The sequence below is a fragment of the Terrapene carolina genome, unplaced genomic scaffold (genome assembly GCF_002925995.2).
Source record: "Terrapene carolina triunguis isolate 2854851 unplaced genomic scaffold, T_m_triunguis-2.0 Scaffold69, whole genome shotgun sequence".
In the NCBI taxonomy this organism is placed as follows: Eukaryota; Metazoa; Chordata; order Testudines; family Emydidae; genus Terrapene; species Terrapene triunguis.
In genome coordinates, this window is record NW_020664420.1 from 10484776 (window position 1) to 10512650 (window position 27875).

At 45.0% G+C, this 27875-nt stretch overlaps 1 protein-coding gene across 1 annotated transcript in view; it reads right to left on the reverse strand.

Moving 5' to 3' along the window:
* Window positions 1–6206: 6206 nt before the first annotated feature.
* The window catches only part of MEX3C (mex-3 RNA binding family member C), a 35724-nt gene continuing 14055 nt past the window's right edge, over window positions 6207–27875 (reverse strand). Inside the window, exon 2 of the mRNA XM_024205041.2 lies at window positions 6207–9325. Coding sequence (XP_024060809.2) covers window positions 8100–9325 — 1226 coding nt within the window. The 3' untranslated portion in view covers window positions 6207–8099. The remainder of the gene's footprint in view (window positions 9326–27875) is intronic.

Consider the following 27875-nt stretch of genomic DNA (forward strand, 5'->3'; position numbering starts at 1 on the left):
GTATCGCCCCATTAGGGAAGATAATTCCCCTCACCCTGCTGCCTGTACGTACTCATTTTATTGCTTAGTTTGTCTTGAAAGCAAAGAAAATTAGTTCATAGTCTCTTTATTATCTTCACATTAGAAGCAACACCCCCCCGGGTACCATAAGGTAAACTAATTTAGTCCAGTTTATTCAAGCATTAATGAGGAACTAGAAATACCCTACAATAAAACCTTGAAGATGAAATCTACATTAAACCACATGCTTACCCCTACTCGGCAGGCTCAGAGGAGTCTCCTCATTGTAGCGAGACGGCGAGTGTCATCAGAAACGTGGACCCTTTCCCCTGAGATTACTGAGCCAATAGGTCTCAAATCTAACCCACGGCAACACAGGAGACATAGATCACGCTGAACTACAGTTGCTTCCCTGCTGTTCTCTCTGAGCTACAGGCAAAGCTTCATTCCTCTCTGGCAGAAAGCCAAGGCTCAACTCACTCATTTTTTCCCACTCACAAACCACCAATCACTCTTGAATGCCTTAAAGTATGTATCCAATATGCTCCCTGCAGCTACCGTGTGGCCCGTGTCAGCTCTAACCTGCTTGGTGCTCACACTCACCAGGAAGATTCTCTACACAGGTTGTTGGGTAAAAACCTCTGGTGTGTATTGACCCACCGCCTCCAAATTAATTATGCATCTTTGGCCCCGCTAATTTTATTCATTTCTGCCCTAGCCCCTCCTCTCTGAGTGCAAAGGCAGTTTATGGAGTCTTTTTTCACCTGCTGCTATTGGAGCAAGTGGTTTCCGTTGGCTAGCTGGTAAAGTGAGCTCCACTCAGAGACTGACTACACCCCCCTTCTGCTAGGCGATTGTGCATGAATAATCCACAAAATACACTACACAACTGACCAGCTTCTCAGCTAGTGTCAATTCTTCAGAGCTCCTTTGCCCTTCTATTGCGCTAGGACAGTTGGCAGAAGTCGAAGGTCTGACCTATTATGTGTAGCATATTTAAGGCTGTTTATTTAGCCTCTGCAAGCAAGAGACGGCATCTACTGAATGGAAGCTCAGTCCAAGAAATCCTCCCTCCACCTACCTGACTAGAGTGACCGTCAGATGGATGATGCCGTCTAGAGTTCTTCTGAAGCCATTCCCTGGGAGAAACAGCTAGGTGGTTCTAATTCAGCCACATTCAATCCCAGCATAATACTGCTTTGGGCTCCTACATGTTCAAAACGGAGAAGTTTCGGTGTCCGGTGTTCTTCCCTTCACAGGGGATGTGGAATAGAACCCAGGACAGGCAGTTAGTACATTAAACGAGAGCTGGTAGTGTACATAAAAACTGAAAACATTTTAAGTGCCTCTTTGGAACAAACACATTTTTTGTTTTTCAAAATGTGAGCAGCTTTGTTTTGTTGTGTTTTTTAAAATAATGGGATATAAAAGGCATCAGGCTGAACCTACCTAAAGATTCTGGAACCACAGATTCATTTGCACGCAGGGTTAACACAACAGTGTGCTGTGGACTGGTTGGTTGCCAGATGCATTTCAGCAGCACTTGCTCTATCCTGTTTGTGTAGCACTTTGGAATGAAAAAGGCAAATGTAACACTTTTACACCCTGCCCTGACACTTCAGAACCCCATAAGCTGTTTTATTTTCCATCCTCACACCATGCCCCCACCCCCCTTTGTTCATGCAGAGAGATTTTAATTCTTAACCTACTTGAGGGTAAGGAGCTGGTTGAAAAGTTCTGAAATTCTTTGCAATTTTGTGTGAGAAAAATATGCCCGTTTTAGGCCAACTCTACTTGGTACTTACAGACACTACAGCTGAATGCTTTGAACAGTGGATAATTTTGCCACTTACCTGATTTAAAAAAAGGAATTACTGCCCTTGTGGAAGTAGATGCATCAGAAAATTAAGCTAGTAGGATATTAGCTCAGAGTTAGCTCCTGAAACTTAAACTCTGTTTGGTGTTGCTCTGTTTCTTTGCCAAAGAAGATCAGCCAGTGGTTTATTTGCTCCCAAACACTGTGTCTGAGATAGGTGATCCAGCAGCCTAGCTCAGGGTAATGAACTGGCATTTTGCCTCCTATGCCCCTCCCCAAATCTGTTCCCTGGGTGTTGAGAGAAAATATTTGGAATTGCAACTAAGCAATGATTGGCAGCACCTGGTAAAGGTGAAATGTACTAACCCCTCAAACATCCTGGAGTCCAGCTAGTATTAACGATCTCTCTCAATACTAGCAACCTCAAGCTACCACCCAAGGTCTACAGTGCATAAATACCACAGTAATGGGCAAACTGCAGCCTCCTATCCTGCCACCCCCTCCAAGCTAAATGAAGCTTAGCCAAAACATTTCCAATGTTCCCTGTCAATACCCAGGGCCTGGTAAATAACACTGGTGGATGACCTCCTCCTCTCCATAGACAATGGTCATATTTCCATATTCATCTTTGGACTCTGTCATAATAAGCCACCAAGCTCTATCATCTCCTCTGTATTAGTCAGCATCCGTATGAAGGGGATCAGGTGAGAGACCACCAATGGCAGAGCCATCAGTATTTACATGACACTTAGCTCTATATTACACCCACAGAGCTTTCTTGGGGGCCAGTCAAGGTCAACACCTGGAGGAAGCGGAATCATATTAAAGAACTTGTCAGCACAGGGGGATGTTAGGGAAGGAGACAGTAGCTGCTTGCTGTTTCGGGGCTCAATTGGACTTCTTACTATTGGATGACAGGATGGCCATGACAAATGCTCATTTCCACCTGCATCTGGCAAGAATACCATGCCTCAGCCTATTGGATTCAAACCTGGCCGTCGTGAGCCAAGTCTTCATGAGACCTTGGGCTGAACATTGCAACTGGTCTCAGAGTGACTGTCTTCAATCATAGGTAATGCTGACTGGTGGGGAATGTAGCAGCTTATCTACAAGCCACAACAGGGTACCACAAGCACAAGTTCCTAAAGGATAGACTCCTGCCTAAGCAGCCTGATTTTCAGAAGTTCAGTGCACAAGCAGCTCCCTCTTGACTTCATTAAGAATTGCTGAGTGCTTAGCACTTTTGGGAAAATCAGCCCACTTATTTAGAAGCCTAATTTTAGGCTTTTTAAAAATCTTGATCAAAAAGTTACGTAGGAGCAAGGTGCTCAGATGGGGGTAGGCAATGGAATGCTCCGTTCATCGAGTGCTCGTATTTGCTAAGCCTCCACCCGACCATGTGCTAACTGAAATCGTACTTAAGATCATCCCACTACCAGGCAGACTAAGTGTTCTTGCATATCAAGTCTTGGCTCTTTGTGTAAGTGAATTATAATCTTTACTATCACTTTTGCTTACCTCTGCCATAACCACCGAGTAGCCCGATATAATTCTTCATGTTTAGGGAGCAGCTTACATTATGGTTTCATGAAAGCTAAATGAAGACATATCAGAAACACTATCCCTTGCCCCTCCTCCCCAAGTTTCCCTTTGCTATTTTCAGAAGGGAAAATAAAAGTGTCAATCATAAAAGTTCTGACTATAAAACACTTATGTAAGTACAGAAACTCATTCAGGTCTTTCATTGGCAATTCATAAAAGTTGTTTGATGGCAGCGCTGAAATATATGTACTGATGGCACTTTAGATCACTTTAAAAACCACTAAATTAATCCTCCACACCCCTGTGAGGCAAGTATTAGATCCATTATGCAGATGAGGAAAACGAGACCAGAGGTTTAAAAGGAAGAGGCATCTGTGCCAGGGTTTGAACTCTGGAACTTCTGGCTCTGAGTTCCGTGGTACAGGATTCATTTTTTGTGCCACAAATGATTTCCAGACCAGCAGATTTTTGAAAGGTTAATACTGCAGTTACCAATGAGAGTTCAAAATTGAATGCGTTTATCAAAACTTAAGACAAAACTATCCTTTTTCACCCCCTCTACCTCCTCCACACAGAGGAATGGAAGTAACACTCACATGTTTAATCAAGTTACAACACACATGTTGCAGCTGGGCACATTTGTGGCACTCAAATGACATGACCAACTCAAATTTGGCTTAAAATTTGCATGACTTTTGTAGATGTTTGTGTTAAACTTAGGACACATTTAAAATCTACCATTTTTTTTTTAAACTGACACTCCTAGTGTTTGCAATTTTATTATTTAACACCAAAATCTGAAAGTAAAATGGATTTGACTGTCTATTGCCCAAGCTGAACTGAAACAAGTAGATTAAAAGAAGTGTTTAGTTTTAATAACCATTTTATTACATCGGTAAACAAAAGCTATGGGATTTTAAAAAACTGTCAAACACTGACTTGCCAATGAATTAAAGATTCATGGAAATTGTTTCACCTCTATCTGAACAGAAGCTAAAATTCTGAACTTTAGTCACTGATCAGAAGTGTTTCTGATGCAGGGAAAATAAAGTGTAATACAATAATAAGAAAATCAAAATTAGTCTTTTAAGCTAATTCCAGCCTTGCGCAATCTAACATAGCTGGAACGCTAACTGGTTAAGAAACAGATTTTATTGGAAAATCAGCGGTGTATTTGGATATTATAAAACATGCCTAATTGTGGCATCTTCTCAAAGCCTGAAAGGTAAATTATTCCCTTGCCATATGACACACTAAAAGAGAGCATGGGGTGAAGTCAAGTTTTATTTGTCCTCTTCAGGGTTCTATCAAGAAAAAAAGTGAATGAGAAAAAAGAGGACTCTTTCATTCCAATCTGAAGGTGGACAGCAACATCTTCTGGGTGTTTCATAGCAGGGGGCCTACTGCCCAAGAGGCTTGAGCATCTATAGAGACGCCGAGGAATACGGAAGTCAGGGTAGGCGATGATTAGAGAGTGGCAGGCTGTCTCTAAAATAATCAGGGCCCAGCATGTTTAGAGGCTTGAAGATAAATAGCATGACTTTTATTCAATACACTTGTTATTGCTGCTGGCAGAGAGCAATCACTTCAACAATGCCTACTGGATAGTGATTACTATAAGAGCTACATCATCATTTCATAAGAGCTTGGACTGAAGTACATCGTGGTGCTCAAACAACCCAGTGCTGCAGATTCCAGGCCCTTCAAATGGAGAGGTCAACAGAGAACTCCTTTTCTTTACAGGGACATTTGTCTTCACTCTTCCCTTTTAATCCTAAGGCAGCAGATTGATACCCTGAGCAGCAGCAGCCTGCACCAGAGGCATCAGAATCTGGCCGGGTGGTAGAAATCCTTTACTGCCCCCAGTTAGATTATACCTATTTTTAACACACATACACACGCCTTCTAGTTCTGGACAGTTTCTGAAGGCAATTTAGGGCCAAGTTCTGCACTCTTACTCATGCTGAGTTATAGCTCACTGAAATCAGAGGAAGGGTAGCCCAGTGGTTAGAGCAGCAGCCTGGGATTCAATAACTCACACTGCCTCAGGATTCCTGTGTGACCCTTGACAAGTAGTTGAATTGCTCTGTGCCTCAGGTCCCCATGTGTCAAATCAGGATCATAGCACTTCCCTACCTCTCAGGGGCGTTGAGAGGATAAATGCATTAAAGTTTGAGATGCTCAAACACTACAGTAATGGGAGCTATAAACTCCTAAAATGGATCAGAACTGGGTGGCTTGCAGAGCGAGTTATGGATCAAAATGAGGGTGAGCAACAGAATCTGACCCTTAGTAAGTAGAACAGATACCATGCTTGAGACCTCAACGCATCTGTGTTCACATTCAGTTTAACACCAAATGCAATGCACCTGATATGGTTTAAAAATTTCAATTAAATGGGAAAGGCAAAAAAAATTATACCTGCAACTTGAAATCAGCAAGGAACTGACACTGCTGAAATAATGAAAGTAAAACACTAGTTCAAACAAATATGTGATAATTCTCTTCTGCTGCATTTGTGTGTATCTAAGAAGGGAAATAAATTTATCTTAGATGGGCTTGGAACAGAAAATTTCTAAATTATTTTGACTATTTGCTCTCAGATATTACCAGTCCTACAACTAACTTTTCTGAAATTTGGTCAGTCATTGCTATTTTTTTTTTTTTAAAGATTATGTGTAAAATTAAAAACTATTCACTTGCAAAGCACTTAAGCAATACAACCCCCAAGTTTTAAGGGAGGGAAAAGGAGCCAAGTCAGATTATAGTTTCCCAAACGTGGCTTGAAATGAGAACCATGAAGACAGCAAAAATCAGAAAACATTCAAGTTAATGGAAACAAGTCTTTATTAAGTAACTTTTAATATCAGAAAAATAAAACTCTTATAATTCTCTTTACAGCAAATATATAATATCAGTGCTTTGGCCATCATAAGTTAAAGGCCCTTTATCATAAAATATATGGTTTTTAAACTTTACTCAAATTGAATTTATAATCCCTATGACCTCCCTACATATACATAACAAAAAGAGTGTAGTAAAATTAGCAAATACTAAACTATATTGATAGTTTGTCATTGTTAGTTTGTGGTTTATAGAAATGGTACACGCACCTAATATCTGTCGATTCCTTGGCTTATTAGTTGCAGTGTACAATGCAATAAAATACAAAATACATGCTTGGTGAACATTTGTTCATATCTACAAGACTGCAGCTAAAGATTAGGTTTCAATACTGACATTTAACTATTCTACAAGCAATTAGCATTAAAGTTATGCATTACATAATATGCCATCAAGGCAACTCTTATACTGAAAAAATCGTCAAATAAAAACCATTATTTGTAAACTTTTATACGAAATGTAACTCTTCAAGTGGAAATAAAAAATAAAATTTCTGTATATTTACTAGTTCAATACATAGAATTTGTTTTGCTATACTGAGGAAAAAAGCTTGTGTGTGTCTTGGGAAAATAACGCTTAAAAAAATAATAGAAAATTCCACTTTGTGTGTGTGGGGGGTTTTCATTTTTTCATATGCCAGCACAGATTTTGGAACATACTGAGGATGAAGAAGCTAGAGACATCCACAGGTTGAAATGTAAGCAGCACATTCAAAAGACATTTTTTGTTGTGATTGGAAACAGTTTTGAAATGACGTAAAACAATTGAAGGGCCATGGTCACAGCTGCTTTCAGGAATTATACAAGAGCACATACACGCCTCCCCTATTTTCCTTTACCTTACTAAAATAAAATATATATATATATATTTATATAATGTGCAAGACAAGTATGGATTGAACATAAAAATGCTTCACATTTTGAACTATATAATCTCTAAAATGTAATTTAAGAACACCTTGATCAGACTAGTGAATGGAATGTTAGCATCCTCACTATTAGCCAAAGTATGTGCACCCCAAAGCCCTTACTGAAATGGGATCAAGCCACAGTCAGGCTACTCCACATTCCATTAAGAAAAGCAATGGGTAGGAATTCACAATGAAGGAGACCAAATCGTTCCTGATCCTCTGAACATACCATTGTTCACAAACTGGGTGAGATGAAGGTCAATTTGGCAGTCCGTCCCGTTCTCCCCCCCTCCCCCCAATTAACAGTGATCTATTTAAAACTGCCAACAACCTTACCCATTCCAAAAAAAAAAAAAAAAAAAAAAAATCAAACTGTGCATTAAAAAGTTATTTGCAATACTGAAGAATTAGGCGTAAGTTGTTGTAAAATAAAACTAAACAAAACCCAAAACCTATTTCAAAACTGGCAGTGTAAAGAAGGCAGCATTGGAAGTGTTTTTTGATACATCAATAATACCATGAACCCTCCTGTGCAGACTAATTCTCTGTTTAGGCTATGGGGTTCATTGCCTCCGGAACATAGACATTACCAACACTAATACAGATCACTAAGAAAACCTGTAAAATTCATTTGTTTTCTTGGTTATGAAATTGATCTAAAGTTTCCCCCCTACTGTGCCTTAGCCTTATACCAGATGTATCTCTGATAAACATGCCATCTGTTTAAACCAAACCGGACAGAGACCATCTAGGTTTAGTGTTACCGTAGCAGCCTTTTAGAAAGTATAAATTTACTAACAACTTTAGCCTAATCCCAAGAAAGCCCAATAACAGTCAGAATTAATTAGGAAGTTTACTGGGGGGGGGGTACCATTACACCCATGCCTTTAAGAGTTTAAAAAGTCCATATATAATATCTATATATATTTAAGAGTGAATTTGGATTGCCTGAGTAACAGCGGTCTGGCAAACTGGACATGATGGAGTTTCTTTTTCACAGATCTTGTTGGCACATTCCATACAGAAGAGATTGTGGCCACAAGGAACTAGGGCAGCAATAACTTCATTCTCAAAGCATATCACACAGTCATGCTTTCGTCTAGACTCGGGTGGCGAACTGGATGTAGAACCGCCATTGGAAGAGGAGTAGCTGTTGGTACCATTAGAAAAAGCAGGGATGTATATTGGAAGGCCAACCTGGTTGCATGTACTGGGTGGATCACTTCTCACTCTCCTAGCAAGCGGATGTTCCAAAGTTTCAGGAAATGTAGGTGACAGACGAGGAGTGGATGGCTGACTCCCTCGACGCTGAGTCTTCATGTTACCAGTAGGGTCGCTACCAAAGCCAGATAGCGGGTTTACTGGTTCAAAAGGGGTCCAGATAGTTTGGGAAGGCGTTGGTAAGGAGTCATACGCAGGAGAGTCAACTGCAAGATCTTCTGTGCCCACTGAAGGCAACGTTTCTCCAAACCAAAAGTTTCCTGTGCTGAATGGACTTGTTGGGCTGAAGTCAGCCAATCTATTGCTTCCAAAATAGGAATCAGTGGAGCCACTTCCTAAGGAGCTGGAGCTGTCATTTCTATAATTAGAAATCATTCTGGTGCGGCTAGGAGGGACAGGATTGGAAGTAAGCCAAGCAGATCCAAGAGTGCCACCTTCAAAGCTCACATCTGTACCATTGTAATGGAAATCATTTTCTTCATTCAGCTCAATGTAGTTTCCAGTGCGCATGGCAATATGCATTTCTATTTCTTCACGTGCACGGTCTACATTTTCGGGCATCCCTGTAACCTCAAAGACTGGCTCCTTGTCTCTGCTGGGAGTAACAATGTATGTGTGTGTCTGCTGCTGAATTCTTTTGATTGTAGCTCCTTTGGGTCCAACCACTAGCCCAACTACACGGTAAGGCACCCTGACTTGGACTGTAGTCTGACCTGGCAGGTTGGGAGTACATGGCAACCCGCCCAGAGCAGGACCATTTTTGTTGCGTGATGCTCTGATCATGGAGAAGTGTTCAGCTGCTGAGAGAATTTCCCTTTTAGCCATGGCTACATCCTCTTTTCGTCCAGTGACGACAAAAATGGGTTCTTCTCCACGAACAGGGGTCTTAATGTAGGTATTCGTCTTGGCCCTTAATGCTTTTATTTTGCAACCTGTTTAGAGGAAAGAAACACATATTTAGTAAAGAATGATTTTAAAAAAACCACAAGAAAACAATCTACTGTTTTAAAACGCTTGCAAGCTCCAAGGAACTGCAAGGGTGAAACCTGAAGCCATCTGGTCTTCTCACAAGTAACGTCAGTGAAAGCAGCAAAAACTTCTCTCTCAATTATTTCCATGCTGATCTGTGGTGACCACAAGGGTGAGACTAACACACTGTGCAGTAACATTATTCAATTGATTTTTCTTAATCACTTTAAAAAAGTGTTTTTACATTATTCCTTAATACTACAATCTATTCTGAAGGCAATTCCCCTAGTGCAGTGGTTCCCAAACTGGGGTTCGTGAACCCCTGGGGGTTCGCGAAATGTTACAGGGGGTTCTCAGGAAAAAATTCCCTAATGGCGGACAGAACTGTCCCTAGGGATCTTGGGCAGCACAGGGCCAGCAGCCCAGAGCCCCTGGACTTCCAAGAGCTAAGCAGCTCAAAGCAAGCCTATCTATCACACTGAGGAGATTTAAACTTCAAGACTCCTTATAAGAAATGGAAAGGGAGGTGGATATTTTTTGATATTTTTAAAATTAAATAGGCATTAAAAATTAAACAATAGTATTGTTTTTTTAAATTATTATGAAGAACAAGTTTAAGCTTTGTTGTAACGTGTGTTGTTTGCCTGGACTGCTCAAGACCTGAAAGATTGTGTAGGAGGAACTCTTTGAGTTGGCTTCTTAAATACCTTCATGCTGTTTCACATCTGATACTCCTTGATGAAACATAGGAGCCTTGTCCTATAACAGGCTTATTCAAAGTGATACAGGCTATGAAAGTGAGATCTTGGAAGCGTGTTGCCATTTTCATAATATAATAAAAAAACTGTAATGATTAATAATAATAATGAATAGTGTGTAATAAAGTGTCTCATAAAAACAAATTTTATATTACTAAGATCACGGCTTTTATAATTTATATTCAGGTAAAGGAGAAAATCCCTGGAAATATTCATTTTTTAGGAGGGGGTTCACGAGACTTGACATTTTAGCGAAAGGGGTTCACAGGTTCTTAAAGTTTGGGAACCACTGCCCTAGTGCTTGGCCTATTCGATGAGGCTGTGTTATTTCTATAGTTTTTTTTTTTTTTTTTTTTTATAAAAACACATTATTAAAGATAGCACCTTTCCAATGTTTCCCAGAGAAGAAAGTGAAATTAAACTCACTGAGATATCAGAGTTGTAAGTGATGCAATAAAAGTTTTCATCTCCTCGAGCACAGCGTTTACCGCACCATCGAGAATTTTATGGAATGTCAGTTCTACTGACAAAAGCAATCTTCTAATAGATGTCAACGTTTAAGATGAAAAGAAATTCACTGGCTTAGGTGCATGCTAAGGGTTTACCTGTGACAACGTTGGGGGGGAGGGAGAGGGGGTAGAAATTTTGCTACTCAGCTGTTCAATTCAACTCTTTTCAGCCTCGTCTACATCAGTTACTTTGTGATGAATTTTCAATGTTAGCACTTGTAGACCTCCACGAGTTGTAGTAACAGTGGGAACACCAGGCAAGGTGCTGGCAGCCTTTCAACGCCGTGTCAATTAGGCCTACGTACCTGTAGCCTTGTCTACACTCGTGCTCCATGAGTTGTTAAAAACAAACAAAAAACACACTCTGGATAAATGCCCTCACATTACAGAGCAAAAGTCAGGTATACACGGCTCCACCACCACCACATGGCACTTATTACATTTACAGGCACTGTGGAAATTAACTAGAATTCTGTGCGTTTCTGGGTTTGTGGTATATTTCCTCAATCATTTCAAGATGCATGCTGAACACCTACAAGAACAAGCTAAACCCTCGAAAAACAAAAAACAAACAAACAAGGCACACCAGCTTGCATTAACACACAGTCCACTGACTTCTCCTGCCCCCCCCCCCGCCCATCAGAAGTGTTCAGTACAGAGAAATCCAACACTGACAGGAGTTAGGGAACAGACAATGCACACACGTACTAGGTACTTAAATCAACATCCTCAAAACGATGAAGGGTTTAGGAATAGAGGGAGTAGGACAGAGGGGAATAGAGGAGGGGGGATAGACATTACAGTATCAGAGGTGGAAGCCAAACTTGACCAGCTAAACGGGACTAAATCGGGCGGACCGGATGATCTTCATCCTAGAATACTGAAGGAACTGGCGCGAGAAATTGCGAGCCCCTTGGCGACAATTTTTAATGAATCTGTAAACTCGGGGGTGGTACCGTTGGACTGGAGAATAGCTAATGTGGTTCCTATTTTCAAGAAGGGGAAAAAAAGTGACCCGGGTAACTACAGGCCTGTTAGTTTAACTTCTGTAGTATGTAAGATCTTGGAGAAAATCTTGAAGGAGAAAGTAGTTAAGGACCTTGAGGTGAATGGCAATTGGGACAAATTACAACATGGGTTTACGAAAGGCAGGTCGTGCCAAACCAACCTGATCTCCTTCTTTGAGAAAGTAACAGACCTTCTAGATAAAGGAAATGCGGTGGATCTAATATACCTCGATTTTAGTAAAGCGTTTGATACGGTTCCGCATGAGGAATTATTGGTTAAATTGAATAAGATGGGGATCGATGGGAAAATCCAGAGGTGGATAAGGAACTGGTTAAAGGGGAGACTGCAGAGGGTAGTACTGAAAGGTGAACTGTCAGATTGGAGGGAGGTCACCAGTGGGGTTCCTCAAGGTTCGGTTCTGGGTCCGATTTTATTTAATCTATTCGTTACTGACCTCGGAACCAAATGTAGGAGTGGGCTGATAAAGTTTGCGGATGACACAAAGTTGGGAGGCGTTGCCAACTCGGAGAAGGATCGGGATATTCTGCAGGGAGACTTGGATGACCTTGTAAATTGGAGTATTAGTAATAGGATGAGATTTAATAGTGAGAAGTGTAAGGTGATGCATTTAGGGATGACTAATAAGAATTTCAGTTATAAGCTAGGGACGCATAGGTTAGAAGTGACTGAGGAGGAGAAGGACCTCGGAGTCCTGGTTGATCGCAGGATGACTATGAGTCGGCAATGCGACGTGGCTGCGAAAAAAGCTAATGCGATCTTGGGATGCATAAGGCGAGGTATTTCTAGTAGGGACAGGGAGGTGCTGCTTCCGTTATACAAGGAGCTGGTGAGACCTCACTTGGAGTACTGTGTGCAGTTCTGGTCTCCTATGTTTAAAAGGGATGAACTGAAACTGGAACGGGTACAGAGAAGGGCAACTAGGATGATCCGAGGAATGGAAAACCTTTCCTATGAAAGGAGACTAGAGGAGCTTGGTTTGTTTAGCCTAACCAAAAGAAGGCTGAGGGGGGATATGATTGCTCTCTTCAAATATATCAAAGGGATAAATACCAGGGAGGGGGAGAAATTATTTCAGCTCAGTGCTAATGTGGACACGAGAACGAATGGATATAAACTGGCCGTGGGGAAATTTAGGCTTGAAATTAGACGAAGGTTTCTAACCGTCAGAGGGGTGAAATTTTGGAACAGCCTTCCGAGGGAAATGGTGGGGGCGAAAGACCTCTCTGGCTTCAAGATTAGGCTAGATAAGTTTATGGAGGGAATGGTTTGATGGGATTACATGATTCTAATCAATTAGGCAATAACGGCCATCGCTGGTAAAATGAGGGTCTGGCTAGAGATTCTTGCCTGTATGCTCGGGGTTCTGCTGATCGCCATATTTGGGGTCGGGAAGGAATTTTCCTCCAGGGTGGATTGGCAGTGGCCCTGGAGGTTTTTCGCCTTCCTCCGCAGCATAGGGCAGGGGTCGCAAGCTGGAAGATTCTCTGCGTCTTGAAGTCTTTAGATCACGATCTGGAGACTTCAACAGCAGAGCTAAGGGAAAGTGAGGGGGTCAGCTTTTGTGGCCTGCATCATGCGGGGGGTCAGACTAGATGACCATATTGGTCCCTTCTGACCTTAAAGTCTATGAGTCTATGAGTAAAACATGACATTTCCCAAGAAGGGTCATTGTTACCAGTGAGTACTGGTATCATTTATGCTTTACTCTTGCCTCATTTGATAAGTGGAGACTTCCCTCCCAGCCTGTTGAGTAAGAGTTTGCCAGTTTTCTCCTTATACATAAATTGGTATAATCTTTGTCCATTAGGCGCTTGCTGGGATTTTCAGGCTGTATTTACACAATGAATGCTGGAGGAGTAGAAATGAATAGTTAAAGAAGCTTTACACTTGTATAATTCAAAGTTTGAGGACAAAATGGCAGGCAGGCCTCTTCCAAAAATACGTGAGGATTTTTAGCATGTTGCACACACAAGCAACTTGAATTCCCGCTGCACATCATCAGGACCCAGAAGTAGCCAACAGAGTCGGTCAGTGAGCTGCAGAAGTTCTTTAGGACACGAGGGATGTCTACACTGAGCTGGGAGCAAGCCTCCTAGCCCAGGTAGACAGACTCCAGCTAGCAGATAAAAAGTAGCAGCATGGATACTGCTACTCGGGCTGCAGCTCCGATTCCCTAGGCTTGAAAGCCCAAGCCACAATGGTCACACTGCGCTAGTTTCAGCCCCACTCGTGTAAGTCTGTCTACCTCGGTTGGGAAACTTGCTTCCAGCTGCAGTGTAAACATACCCAAAGAGGCCAACTTTAACATTAGCCGCTTAACGGCCGTAGGGGGGAAAAACAATTCAAAGGGCACTTCGGCAAGGGAAACTATGAATTTAAGCTCCCCAAACATTTCAGTCTCAAAACATTACCTACTACTGTTTCAAGTAACACTTCTGATGATTAGAATCAGGAGTGAGTGTGTGTGTGTGTTGGAAGGGGCGGGGGGGGGGGGGAGATCATTACCTCTTGGGGCTCCTCTGCAGATCCTTTCTAGGAGTTTAGAAGCCCAGGGGAGGTCAGGTCAGCTGACTTAGGCTTGTGGGCCTTGAGCCAAAAAATTGGTGTGCAGGCGTTTGGGCTTAGGTTGCCTACAAGGGTGGAGGGTCCCAGCCCAAGCCAGAACATCTACCCAGCAACGTTTAGCGGCTCATGCCCTGGCTCTTTTATCCTCACGTAGATGTGCCCTAAGAAGCCCTACGTTGCAATGCTGCTGTCAAGGCCAGAAAGCAGGCAGGTGAGAAGAAGAAACAGGTACAAATGGTGTGGGTGGCACTGGGTCTGTGCCCAACTGCTCTCCTTTGCTGAGCAGGCCCCTTACTGTCAACCAGAAACCAGAAACCCTTAGAAAAGGCTCTTTAAAAAAAATTAAGGATTTCCTATCAAATATCCAGGCTATACTATGTTCAAGGATGCTTGCAGAAAGGGAAATTTTAAATTAAATTTAGTAAAAAAAACAAACCCGCCAAAAAGCGACGATGTGTCCCTTCCATTTACTTTGTAAAGAAAGATTTTATGCAAGTGACTGGGGAGTGGAGTCTGCCAATATTCAAATCCATCTAGCAGGACAACTGCCACACCTGCAATTGAATGGGAGGACTCAGAAAAAGTCAGATGTCACAAGCATTATGGGAGGTTGTAGGGATCAACTTTTGGAGAAAGGGTCAATTTCTCTGCTAACAACATTAATGTACAATATAGCTCCTAATTTAGGTAATTTCCTCTTCTCCCTGTACACCCTAGATTGTGTTGTGGGCTTCCCACTCTGAATAAGTGCCCAGCCTCCCCTTGGTTTTGGATGTCACCACAAACACTAAGTTGACAAAGCAACATGAAATTTGCCTCTGGGGATAAACTAACCCACTGAGAGTCCAATATGCTGCTGCTAAACTTTTCAATCCAGTAAAGTCTTGTTTATCCGAATGCCCCCAAATTGAAGTCATATCCTCTGCATGTGCACCAACTATCCCCCCCCCCACACAACACACACTAGCAAGAATTACTTTAATTTCCTTCATTCCACTTGGATAACTGATACTATATGTCTTTATTTCATAGAGGGTATGAAACATGAACATTTAAAGAAAGCCTTAAACACTTTAGAGTAGATTTGGCACAAAATGTGATTTAAAATAGCAGATTTGAGCCTATTGAATACTAGTTTCCATGGTGCTTTACCAATCTGAGTAAGTTACACATTCAAAACAAGTTTCCCTGGTAGCTAGTCTTCTGTCTCCAACACCCAATCCTCGCAACCTGCAGGGACTTGTCACATCAGCTGAAAACTCATAAAAATGTTGCTTTTAATAAACTTCAGCCCCAGTACAATTCACATTGATAAGAAGGTTTAATAACATGTCAGCATTCTGAATGGTGCACTGACCAAGAGGAGCATGGCTTTCTTTTAAGATATGACTCATCAGCCTCGAAAAAGCAAAGCCCCAGATCTGAGTCTTGCCAAAAGGTGGCAGAACAATACCTCGGACATTTAAAAAATTGGCTTCACAAGAAAGTGTTTTCCACCAAATCCAAGGTATACTCTCAAACTTCATCTAAAGGGTAGAAAGAACTGCCACTGAAGGAAATCATTAGGGCCCTACCAAATTCATAGTCCGTTTTGACCAATTTCACGGTCATTGGATTTTAAAAATAATCTATTTTATGATTTCATGGGGGTGTAACTGGGGACGGGGGGGTCCTGACCCAAAGAGGGTCATGGGGGTTGCAAGGTTATTGTAGAGGGGTCATGGGATTGCCACCCTCACTTCTGCACTGCTGCAGGCAGGGGCGCTGCCTTCAGAGCTGGGCAGCTGGAGAGCAGTGGCTGCTGGCTGGGTACCATATATACATACATACATACATACAAGTTTAGGTTTGGAAGAGACCTCAGGAGGTCATCTAGTCCAACTCCCCGCTTAAAGCAGGACCAACTAAATCAGGGGTCTCAAACACGCTGCCTGCGGGGCTCTTGTGTGTGGCCCGCCAAGCTCCCCGTGCTCCCCTGCCCCTCTGCCTACCCATGGGATTGCCTCCTGATGCTGCAAGCGCCGCGCGGCTCTCTGAAGCAGCCGGCAGCACGCCCCTTTGGGCCGGGGGGAGGGGGAAGGAGGCAGAGGGCTCTGGAATTGCCTCCTGCCAGGCACCGCCCCCCACAGCTCCCATTGGCCGGAAACAGGGAACCGCAGCCAATGGGAGCTTCATGGGAGGTACCTAGAAGAGCAGCAAGAGCTGCACAAGCAGGGAAGCCTGAGCCCCTTCCCCTCCCTGTCCCCCAGGGGCTGCAGGGACACGGTTCCAGCTGCTTCCTGGAACAGAGCAGCATGGAGCCGGGGCCAAGGCAGGCAGGGAACCTACCCCGGCCCCAGTGAGCGCCGCTGCCACCCCGGAGCCGCTCTAGGTAAGCGGCACCAGGCTGGAGCTCTCACCCTGAATCCCTCCTGCACCCCCAACACCCTGCCCTGAGCCCCCTGCCACATCCCACCCCCCAACTCCCTGCCCTGAGCCCCCTGCCACATCCCACACCCCTCCTGCCCCCCAAATCCTTGCCCTGAGCCCCCTGCCGCATCCTGCACCCCTCCTGCACTCCCTGCCCTGAGCCACCTGCTGCACCCCGCACCCCGACCCCCTGCCACACCCCTCTTGTACCCCACACCCCAACTCCCTGCCCTGAGCCCCCTGCCACATCCCACACCCCAAATCCTTGCCCTGAGCCCCTGCCACATCCCACACCCCAACTCCCTGCCCTGAGCCCCCTGCCACATCCCACACCCCTCCTGCACTCCCTGCCCTGAGCCACCTGCTGCACCCCGCACCCCGACCCCCTGCCACACCCCTCTTGTACCCCACACACCAACTCCCTGCCCTGAGCACCCTGCACACCTCCTGCACCTCAACTCCCTGCCCTCAGCCCCTGCTGCACCCTGCACCCTTTCTGCACCCCCTGGGGGCAGGGACTTCAGGGCAGGGATTGGAATGGGGCAGGGAAGGGGCCTAATTGGAAGGGGTGGAGTGGGGGCAGGGCCAGAGGCAGCGGGGGGGGGTGTCAGTGATGCGGCCCTCGGGCCAATGCACTAGTCCTCATGCGGCCCTCTGGGTCATCTGAGTTTGAGACCCCTGAACTAAATCATCCCAGCCAGGGCTTTCTCAAGCCGGGCCTTAAAAACCTCTAAGGATGGAGGTTCCACCACCTCCCTAGGTAACCCATTCCAGTGCTTCACCACCCCTCTAGTGAACCAGCCTTTAAAGCCAGTGCCACCGCCAGCAGCAGCAAAGAAGTGAGGTTCACAGAGTATGGGTGGGGTGGGTTACCATATGTCCAAGTTTTCCCAGAAGCCTCCCGCCTGGATCGGAGGCTGTCCCAGCCAGCAGCCGCAGAGCTTCTTGCAGCCAGGTGAAGTTAGAACATAAGAACAGCCATACTGGGTCAGACCAAAGGTCCATCTAGCCCAATACCCTGTCTTCCGACAGCGTCCAATACCAAGTGCCCCAGAGGGAATGAACAGAATAGGTAATCATCAAGTGATCCATCCCATCACCCATTCACAGCTTCTGGCAAACAGAGGCTAGGGACACCATCCCTGCCCATCCTGGCTAATAGCCACTGATGGACCTATCCTCCATGAATTTATCTAGTTCTAGGTTCCCAGAGGTGGGTCTGACCTGGCTCCTTGAGTGGCCCCTGCTGGGGAAGAGGAAGTCCCGTCTTTCCCTGGCCCTGGCCAGGACCACCCCCGACCTTGTCCCTCCCCTACAATAACCAGATTTCACAGGGGAGATCAGATTTCATGATCTGTGATGCGTTCATGGCTGTGAATTTGGTAGGACCCTAATCATCATGTACAACACCAGAGACCTATGAATGCATCAATCAATACCAACTCAGTTTAGTTTGCTAGGAAAGCTGGAAGACACCCATAATAGACTATTGTAAAAGGCAACTGTGTCATAACAAGGTCGTTAAACCTCATTATATAGTTCTATTAGAAAGATTTTTCTATTTGTTTTTACTTGGCTGTTCTGGTTCCCTACCCTCCTCTATTAGTCACTGCAGAGGTGATGATGCACAGCTTGGCCGATTCCATTTCCTTGTACAGTACGCTGCATCTGAGCACGTTGCTTTCAGTCTGACATGGAATCATTAAGCTATTAAGAGTCATATGGCCACTGTACAAATCAAGAGGTTTCTCAGCCTGTTGAGTCAGGGACAAAAACGCATGCATATGAAGAAAAAATCCCCCAACCCTCCTCCGCCCTGGTGTCTCCTAATTCTTGAATTGAATAGAAATTCTGATGCAAGATAATGCAGAACAGGGGTCCCCAACGTGGTGCCATGAAAAATTTCTCATCCTGAGAACGGTAGTAAGGTTGACCTAACCCATGTTGTAGACACAGCTAGGTTGATGGAAGAATTCTTCCACTGACCTAGCTACCACCTCTTGGAGAGGTGGACTAACTATATCGACCAAAAAAACCCTTGTATTGATACTGTAGTGTAAATATATCCGTAACTTGAGTCGTTCCACTGATTTTAAATGGGCCTACAACTGTGCTTAGTTTTATCGTGCCTTACTCAGTGGTAAAGTTAAGTGTAGACTGGCATAGCTGTCGGCAAGGGGTGAGATTTTGTTTTGTTTTGTTTAAACTGATATAGTTATGCCATTAAAAGCCTCTTGCAGATGTGGTTACACCAGATAAGGGGGTTTTATACTGGTATAGTTTATTTTGCTTTGCTGAACGTGAATAAAGTTATACCAGTACAGTAACGTCTCACTTAATGTTGTTACGTTGCTGATCTATTAGGGAACAAGCTTGTTTAAAGTTGCGCAATGTTCCCCTATAACGTTGTTTGGCAGCTGCCTGCTTTGTCCACTGTTTGGAGGATTCTCTGGAAGAGCAGCCCCTCCTTGTGGGGATTAGAAATGGGGGGGAGCAGTCTCCCCCTCCCCCCCCCCATCAGCTCCCCTAAATTCCCTGTAAGGTACATGGCTTGACAGCTGCCCAGCAGTAGTTCAGGTGGCCCTCCGACCACTGCCATGCTGCTCCTGCCCTGCCCACTGCCTTGGAGCTGCTCCCGGGAGCTTCCTGGGGGAGGGGGAGAGAGGGGTGCTGATATCAGCATGTCCCCCTGCTCCTGTCCCCCCTCTCCACAAACCGGAAGAGGAGGACAGGGCAGAGGGACAGAAAGGAGGGAGCTTGCTGGAAGCTGTTGCTTCCTGTTTGATCTGCTTAAAAGGGCAACATACTTGAAGTGGGGTCAGCGTACTTAAAGGCGCAATGCACGTCTCTCTCTCATGCACGCACCCCCCAGCACTTTGGAAAGTCAGCACTTGGGCAGCCGTGCATATGCTGTCAGGGAGAGGGAGTGGTGCGCTCCAGCTGGATGGCGTGGGTTCATCATCATGTTCAGTTTTTGCAGGGAAGTGTTTGCAGCTACTGCCCTGCGTCTATTGTGTTTCCTCCCTCCTGCCTCAGTCCATGCTGCCTTGTAGAGTGAGGCTACATTAACAACAACGTATTAACCCTTGAGGGCTCAACGGAGTGCTAGTTCATCATTTAGCAGCAAGGCATTCCCTGAGAAATATCCCTCCCTCTGACTCCACCACCTCAACCAAGCTTCACAGTCATTCATTGCTGTGTACAATATTAAACGGTTTAAAACTTATACTGTATATGCATATAATGTTTTTTGTCTGGCGAAAAAAGTTTCCCTGGAACCTAACCCCCCCTATTTACATTAATTCTTATGGGGAAACTGAATTCACTTAACATCGTTTTGCATAAAAATCGCATTAAGTGAGGAGTTACTGTATAAGACCTTTTATATATATGTGTGTAATTGAAGGCTTGTCTACACAGTGGGATAATGCACATTATAAGGGTATGATTTCTAAAGTGCACGAACACGCTGCACTTTAATTGATCCATGTAGACCTGCTGGTGTGCACTAAATGTTCTGTAGTGCACCTCAACACACTGCTGTTACGCTATGTTAAACTGCGCTAGAAAACTTTTAGCGTGCACTAGCATGGTCAACACAGACCAATTAATGGGAAACACGTTGATGCACTTTAGAAATCACACCCCAGTGTGTACATTGTTATAAAGCATAGAGAAGCGCTAAGATTCCCCCCCCTCCTTTTGCTGTCATATTTAACAGGCGTAGACAACACCTAAGTCTTTGAAGGATTGGGGCCTTAACTATTTGCTGGTTGATTTGTGCTGGTCATATACGAAGAAGTACGTTAAGCCTGAAGTTGATACTCCAAGGAAAACGAGAACACTTGGTTTGGCTTATCTTTCTCAAACCTCCTCCCCTTTTTCTTAAGACAGACTTGTCTGACCAGGAATTTTACAAGCTATAAATATTATACTTCCCCAAGAAACGCAATTTCCTCCTTTAGAGCAGGTCTTAGCTCTCAAATAAACATGTGTTTAGGCTCAAATAAATATCTAAAGGACAAAATAGGTCTTTGGCAACATAAACTGTCTTAAAGCCTAAAAACAGATTTGGCATGTGTGTTCGTTAATCAGCTAGGGCTGGGTGGCTATTACAAATCATGAGTTTAAGAAAAAAAATAGTGTCGAAAACATGGCTAACTAATGGCTTCAAGTGAGGTAGCATACTGCATTAGACAAATATTTATCATACAAGTGCTGATGGCATGCTCAGCCTTATACAATACACAGAGGCACTGGAGGGGTAATATTTTAGGACAATATTGCCCAGGTAAAAGGCCTTAGCTAGCTGCCTGATCTAGTTAGTTTTTCGTATTTAAAATGTACATATATTTACAATACACAACCCAGGGCATTTAGGAAGAGGGCTCAGTTCATAAAGGGGAAGGGAAGATGATTTGTGATAAATAAGCCTGTCAGGATTACACTAAGAATGTCCTTATTTACCCCATGCAATCATTTATTAAGTCTTTTTAAAGGGCAAGAATTATTTTATAGTAATAGCTCCTTCCAAGATGTTCTGTGTTTGTTTCTACCAAGTTCTGCCACTGTAGATAGGGCAACTCCAGATTCAGAACTGATGTATGTACCTAGCAATTTTACTGAGCTTTTATTTGTTCAAATCGGAATCTCAAAATATGGGTGTGGAGTGGAGATGTCTCAACTGTACTATAGCTACAGTGATGCCTATGAGGAGCACAGGAGCAGGGCTTTGGAGCTGTGCTCCAGCTCCAGGCAAAAACCTGCAGCTCCACTGCTCCGGAGCTGCTCCACGCTCCAGCTCCGGGCTCCGCTCCAAAGCCCTGCAGGACAGCCAAACAAATTTTAAAATATCTATTAAATTTCAACTTTTGGCTTCAAGTATTTAAAAAAAAACATAATAAAAAACAAACAAAAAAAACCAACACCAAATAGTTGAGGAGAAAACACTGATGTTCCTAAATGTAGCAGCTGAAATGGTAATACTAATGCCCTACCAGTGGCCCCCAAACTATGGGGTGTGCCCCCGTAAGTGGGTGCAGAGGAACATTTGAGGGTGTGCACACAGCAGGGCCCAGGCCAGCCCCATGGGGGGCAGGGAGGGAGCACCACTTAGCCGAGTTCTGCCCTCTGCTTTGCCCCCAGCCCTGCCCTCATTCCCTCTCCACCTCTAGCCCCAGCTCCTCCCCCAGCCCAAGCGCCTCTGCTGCCAACTGTGTGGCAATGGAAGGTGTGTGTGTATGGACACATTCAATTACTGGTATGGGGGGCGGGGCAGGAAAAGCTTGGGCACCACTGCTCTAGACAGTTCTAATCTTTTGTTAATAGTCAATAATCATCATGTTCTTATGGACTTCGACATCATAAACCAGATGAGACAAACTGTTAAGATAACAAGTTTCATGCACCAAGATTTGGAAGGGGAAATGTCAAAATGACTTGATAAAAGAACCATCTTGAAAAGCAACGACTACTGGAGCCCCTTCTCATGCAGCCCAACACTGAGGCCTGGTCTACACTTAAAAAGAGATCGACCTACCTATGTTGCTCACAGCTGTGAAAAATGGATGTGCCCTCAGCTCTGTAATTGGGTCAACCTAAACCCTGGTGTAGACACAGCTAGGTTGACCTAGCTACCGCCTATTGAAAAGGTGGATTAACTCTCCTGACGGAAAAACAGCTTCCTTCAATGTAGGAAGTGTCTACACCAGTGGTCTCCAACCTTTTTACGCACAAGATCACTTTTTGAATTTAAGGGCAACCCAGGATCTATCCGCCCCTTCCTCGAGGCCCCACCCCTTCCACCCCTCCTCCCCCGAGTCACTCGCTCCCCCCCACCCTCACTCACTTTCACCAGGCTGGGTCAGGGGTTGGGGTTCAGGACGGGGTGTGGGCTCTGGGCTGAGAGGTTTGCATTGTGGAAGGGGGCTCCGGGCTAAGCCTGGGGCAGGGGGTTGGGGTGCAGGAGGAGGTGAGGGATGCAAGCTCTGGGAGGGAGTTTGGGTGCAGGAGGGGGCTCCGGGCTGGGACAGAAGGTACAGGATGCTGGCTCACGGAGGGGCTCAGGGCAAGGATATGGGGTTCAGGAGGGGGTATGGGGTGCTGGCTCTGGGAGGGGGCTCAGGGCTGGGACAGGGGTTCAGGGTGCAGGCTTGGGGGCCCCTCAGGGCTGGAGTGCAGGAGGGGGTTCAGGGTGCAGACTCCAGGAGGGGGCTGAGGCTTGGGTGCAGGAGGGGGATTGGGGTGCTGGCTCTGTGAGGGGCAGGGGATTGGGGTTCTGCCAGGCTGCAGTTATTTGAGGTGGCTCCCGGTTGGTGATGCAGCGGGGCTAAAGAAGGCTCCTGCCTGCCCCGGCCCCACGCTGCTCACAGAAGGGGCCAACGCCCCTCTCTGCAGGCACCACCCCTGCAGCTCCCATTGGCCAGAGTTCCCCATTCCTGGCCAATGGGAACTGCATGGGTGGTGTTTGCAGGTAGGAGCAGTGCACGGAGACCCCTGCCTCCCCTCCCCCGGAGGCGTGATGGCCGCTTCTGGGAGCGGCATGGGGCTGGGGCAGGCAAGGAGCCTGCCTTAGCGACAGACCTGCTGCACCAGACTTTTAGCGACCAGAGATTGCGATCGACTGGGAGAGTCTCCAGGATCAACCAGTTAATCACGATCAACCAGTTGGTGACCACAGGTCTACACTAGAGCACCGCAGTGCCATTGCTATGCTGCTCTAGTGTAGACACACCCGTAAACATTAAGGAAGGAACTCCAGTCCCAATCTCCCTCAATTATTTCCTTCCACTAAAATTGAAGTGACTCCTCCAAAGTGATTCTTCAGAAGTGGGAAATCCGGCATGGATCTGCAGAGGCAATATAGTCAAAGAACACTTACTGTTAAGTAATCCTTCTCTCCTTCCAAATGGTCTCAGAACATCCCCAATGATGGGTGGTTAACAAGCAGTCACTACCCAGTTGTGAGGTGAACATAAAAATGGCCATACTGGGCCAGACCAATGGTCCATCTAGGCCAATATCCTGCCTTCCAACAGTGGCCAATGCTAGCTGCTTCAGAGGGACTGAACAGAACAGGGCAATTATCAAGTGATCCATTCCCTGTTGTTCAATCCCAGTATCCGGCAGTCAGAAGCTTAGGGACACTCAGAACATGGGTTACATCCCTGCCAATCCTTGCTAATAGTCATTGATTGACCTATCCTCCATTAAATTATCTAATTCTTTTCTGAACCCAGTTATACTTTTGGCCTTCACAACATCCTCTAGCAAGGAGTTCCACAGGTTGACTCTGCGTTGTGTGAAGAAGTACTTTCGTAGGTTTGTTTAAAACCTGATGCCTATTAATTTAATTGGGTGACCCCTGGTTCTTGTGTTATGTGAAGGGGTAAAACACTTCTTTATTCACTTTCGCCAGACCATTCATGATTTTATAGACCCGCTCCACCCAACAGGGGATCTGACAGAAGTCTATAAAGCTGAACAGTCCTAGTATTTTTAATTTCTTCTCATATGGAAGCTGTTCCATACCCCTAATCATTCTTGTTGCCCTTCTTGTAACTTTCCCAATTTTAATATATCTTTTCTGAGATGGGGCAACCAGAAATGCAAACAGTATTCAAGGTGTGGGCATATCATGGTTTTATATAGTGTCGTTATAATATTTTCTGTCTGTCTATACCCCTTTCCTAACAGTTCCCAATATTGTCATCTTTTTTGACTGATACTGCACATTGAGTGGATTTAAAAAAAAAACAACAACAACAACAACAACAACTATCCACGGTGATTCAAAGATCTTTCTTGGGTTGTAATGGCTAATTTAGAACCTGTCATTGTATCTGTACAATTGGCATTATGTTTTCCAATGTGCCTTACTTTGCATTTATCAACAATGAATTTCATCTGCTATTTCGTTGCCCAGTCACCCAGTTGTATGAAATCCCTCTGTAACTCCTCACAGTCTGCTTTGGCTGTAACTTTCTTGAGTAATTTTGTATCCTCTGCAAACTTTGCCACCCCCGTTTACACCTTTAACCAAATCACTGATGAATATGCTGAGCAGCATTGGCCTCACTACAGACCCCTAGGGGACCCTGCTATTTAACTCTCTCAATTATGAAAACTGAACATTTATTCCTACCCGTTGTTTCCTGTCTTTTAACCAGCTACTGATCCATGAGAGGATCTCCCCTCTTATCCCATGACTGCTTACTTTGGTGAAGGACCTTGTGAAAGGCTTTCTAAAAATCCAGATACTCTTATTATTCAAACCCATGTACACTGATTGACTGGATCACCCTTGTCCACATGCTTGTTGACTCCCTCAAAAAATTCTAACAGATTAGTTAAGTATCAGAGGGGTAGCCGCGTTAGTCTGGATCTGTAAAAAGCAACAAAGGTATGTAGAAATTTTCATCTCAGCATCCCATCCTTAGGCGACATGTACCCAGTCAATAAAGGGACAGCTGAAATCCCACATTATTGAATTTTCTATTTTTATAGCCTCTCTAATCTCCTTGAGCATTTCACAACTATCACCACCAACCTGGTAAAGTGGTTGGCAGTATATTCCTACTGCTATACTCTTATTATTCATGCACAGAATTTCTACCCATAGTTTGAGTCAAGATTTTTACTAAAAAAAGAACAGGAGTACTTGTGGCACCTCAGAGACTAACACATTTATTTCAGCCACTCCATTGCTCCTTCCCCCGTACCCCACACAACCTACTCTGTCATTCCTATATATTTTGTACCCCGGTACTGCCAAGTCCCACTGATCATCATCATTCCACCAAGTTTCTGTGATGCCTATATCAATATTCGCATTTAACACCAGGCACTTACTACAATTCACCCAGTTTAGTATTTAGACTTCTAGCATTTGTATACAAGCATTTATACAATTTGTCAACATTAAGTTGTGTGCCTTCATGTGATTTAATTGAATGCGACTCTTTCATTTGACTGTTTCCCCTCAATTCCTACCTGTACTTTATTAACATCTACCCTCAGGGATGTCTCTGCCCAAACAGTGTGCTCCTTTGCATCTGTTGGCTTTCCCTTAGTTTAAAAAAGAAAAAAATTAAAAGAAAAAAAATCCTCTACAACTTTTTAAAATTTTACACGCCAGCAATCTGGTTCCATTTTGGCTTAGGTGGAGCCCATCCTTCCTGTATAAATTCCCTTTTTCCCCAAAAGGTTCTCCAGTTCCTAATAAACCTAAAACCCTCCTTCCCTATACCATCATCTTTTCCATGCATTGAGACCCTGAAGTTCTGCCTGTCTAACTGGCCTCGTGTGTGGAACTGGAAGCATTTCAAAGAATGCTACCATGTGAATCCTGAACTTTAATCTCTTACATAGCAGCCTAATTTTGGCCTCCAGGACCGCTCTCATATCTTTCCCTATATTATTGGTATCTGCATACCAGAACCACCGGCTCTTCCCCAGAACTTCACATAAGTCTGTCTAGAGGTCTTGAGATCGGCGCAACCTAAAGTTATGTCTACACTAGCACTTTTGTTAGCCAACCTTTTGTTGGTCAGGGTTATGAAAACCAAACAAACCACCTCGACCAACAAAAGCGCTGGTGTGGACAGCGCTATGTCGGTGGGAGAGCGTTTCCCACCGACAGTTACCGCCGCTCATTGGGGATGGTTTAATTATGCCAGGGGGAGAGCTCTCTCCCACTTGGCGGCATAGAGCGGCTACACATGAGACCTTACAGACGCACTGCTAGAGCGGTACAGTTGTGCTGCTGTAAGGTCTGTAGTGTAGACATAGTTTAAGTCTCCTTATTTTTCTCACTCCAAAAAAATATTGATTAGAACCTCTTCCTCCTTCCCCTCCCCCCAGACTACTGAGGTTCTTCTACATTTCCCATTTAAAGAAACAGCTACCGTGACAGTTTGGTGGATGTATCTGTGTCAACTGAAATTCCATTTTTGCTTTGTGAAAGCCATGTTGTATTACAACTTCCATTTTCAATGGAACTGTATGGTGGCTGTGAGCATTGATTGTGCCGCAGGAACTTCCTACCCAATGTGTCTGGGAAACTGTTACAGCGCAATCAAGGGGCATCAAACTTGAATGGCTCTACCTCAGTGGAACAGTGAGTATGGCAGCAGGGCCATGGATGCTGAAGAACTCTGCCCAGAATCTGAGGGGGTTGCAGCCTGGAAATTCCCCAAACAGAAGCACAGAAAGGAGTCAGAGGCTGGAATGTTCTCTATGCAAAGCGGGCCATTTCACTGCCAGAAGGCCATGGACGAGGCAAGAAGGCTGGAAGAGTTGCAAGATCTAAAGAATTCACGGAGGCAATAAGGTCACAGAGGACTGCATTCAGGAGTGGTGTTGTTTTCCCATACTCTTTACTATTAAAGAGTTTGTATGTATATTAAATTCTTTTGCTAAATGGTTTCTTGCTTTACTCTCCTGCCACACTGTGCCGGGGTGTTCCCAGAAAACCAGAGCTCCTGCAGGCAGGTGGACTCTGGAGGGGAACATGTCTAAGCAGCTAGGGGGAGAGGGGAGTCAGGACGGCAGACGCATTTGTTTCAGGATCTAGGCAGCTGGACTTCAGGGTCTCATTGCCATAGAAAGGAATCAGACAGGGAGTGTCCTTGAGACACCCTGAGGCAGAAAAGTGATCAGTCGCTTCAAGTCCCAGAAGACTTAGAAGCACACAAAGAGCAGGCTTGGCACTGGTTGTAGCAGCTACTTTTAAACAATTTTCCAAGTAAAGATAAGCAGCACGGAGTGAACTTTGTTTAGATTACAGTAGCACAGAGGTGGGCAAACTACGGCCCCTGGGACCCTGAGCTCCTGGCCCAGGAGGCTAGCCCCCTGCCCCTCCCCTGCTGTTCCCCCTCCCCCGCAGCCGGCACAATGCTCTGGGCGGCTGGGCTGCAAGCTCCTGGGGCAGCGCCGCTGCAGAGCCCGGCCTGACCCAGTGCTCTGTGCTGCGCGGTGTGTGGCTGTAGCGCCGTCAGCCACCGGTCGGTGCTCCAGGCGGCGCGGTAAAGGGGGGGGGGGGGGGGGTTGGATAGAGGGCAGGGAAGTTCAGGGTGGTGGTCAAGGGACAGGGAAAAGGGGTGGTTGGATGGGCCAAGGGTCCCAGGGATGGGCCATCAGGGGGTGAGAAGCGGGGGGGGGGAGGGGAGGCAGGCCACGCCCCCCCCCTCCCCTAACCAGCCCTCCATACAATTTCTAAAACTCAATGCGGCCCTCAGGCCAAA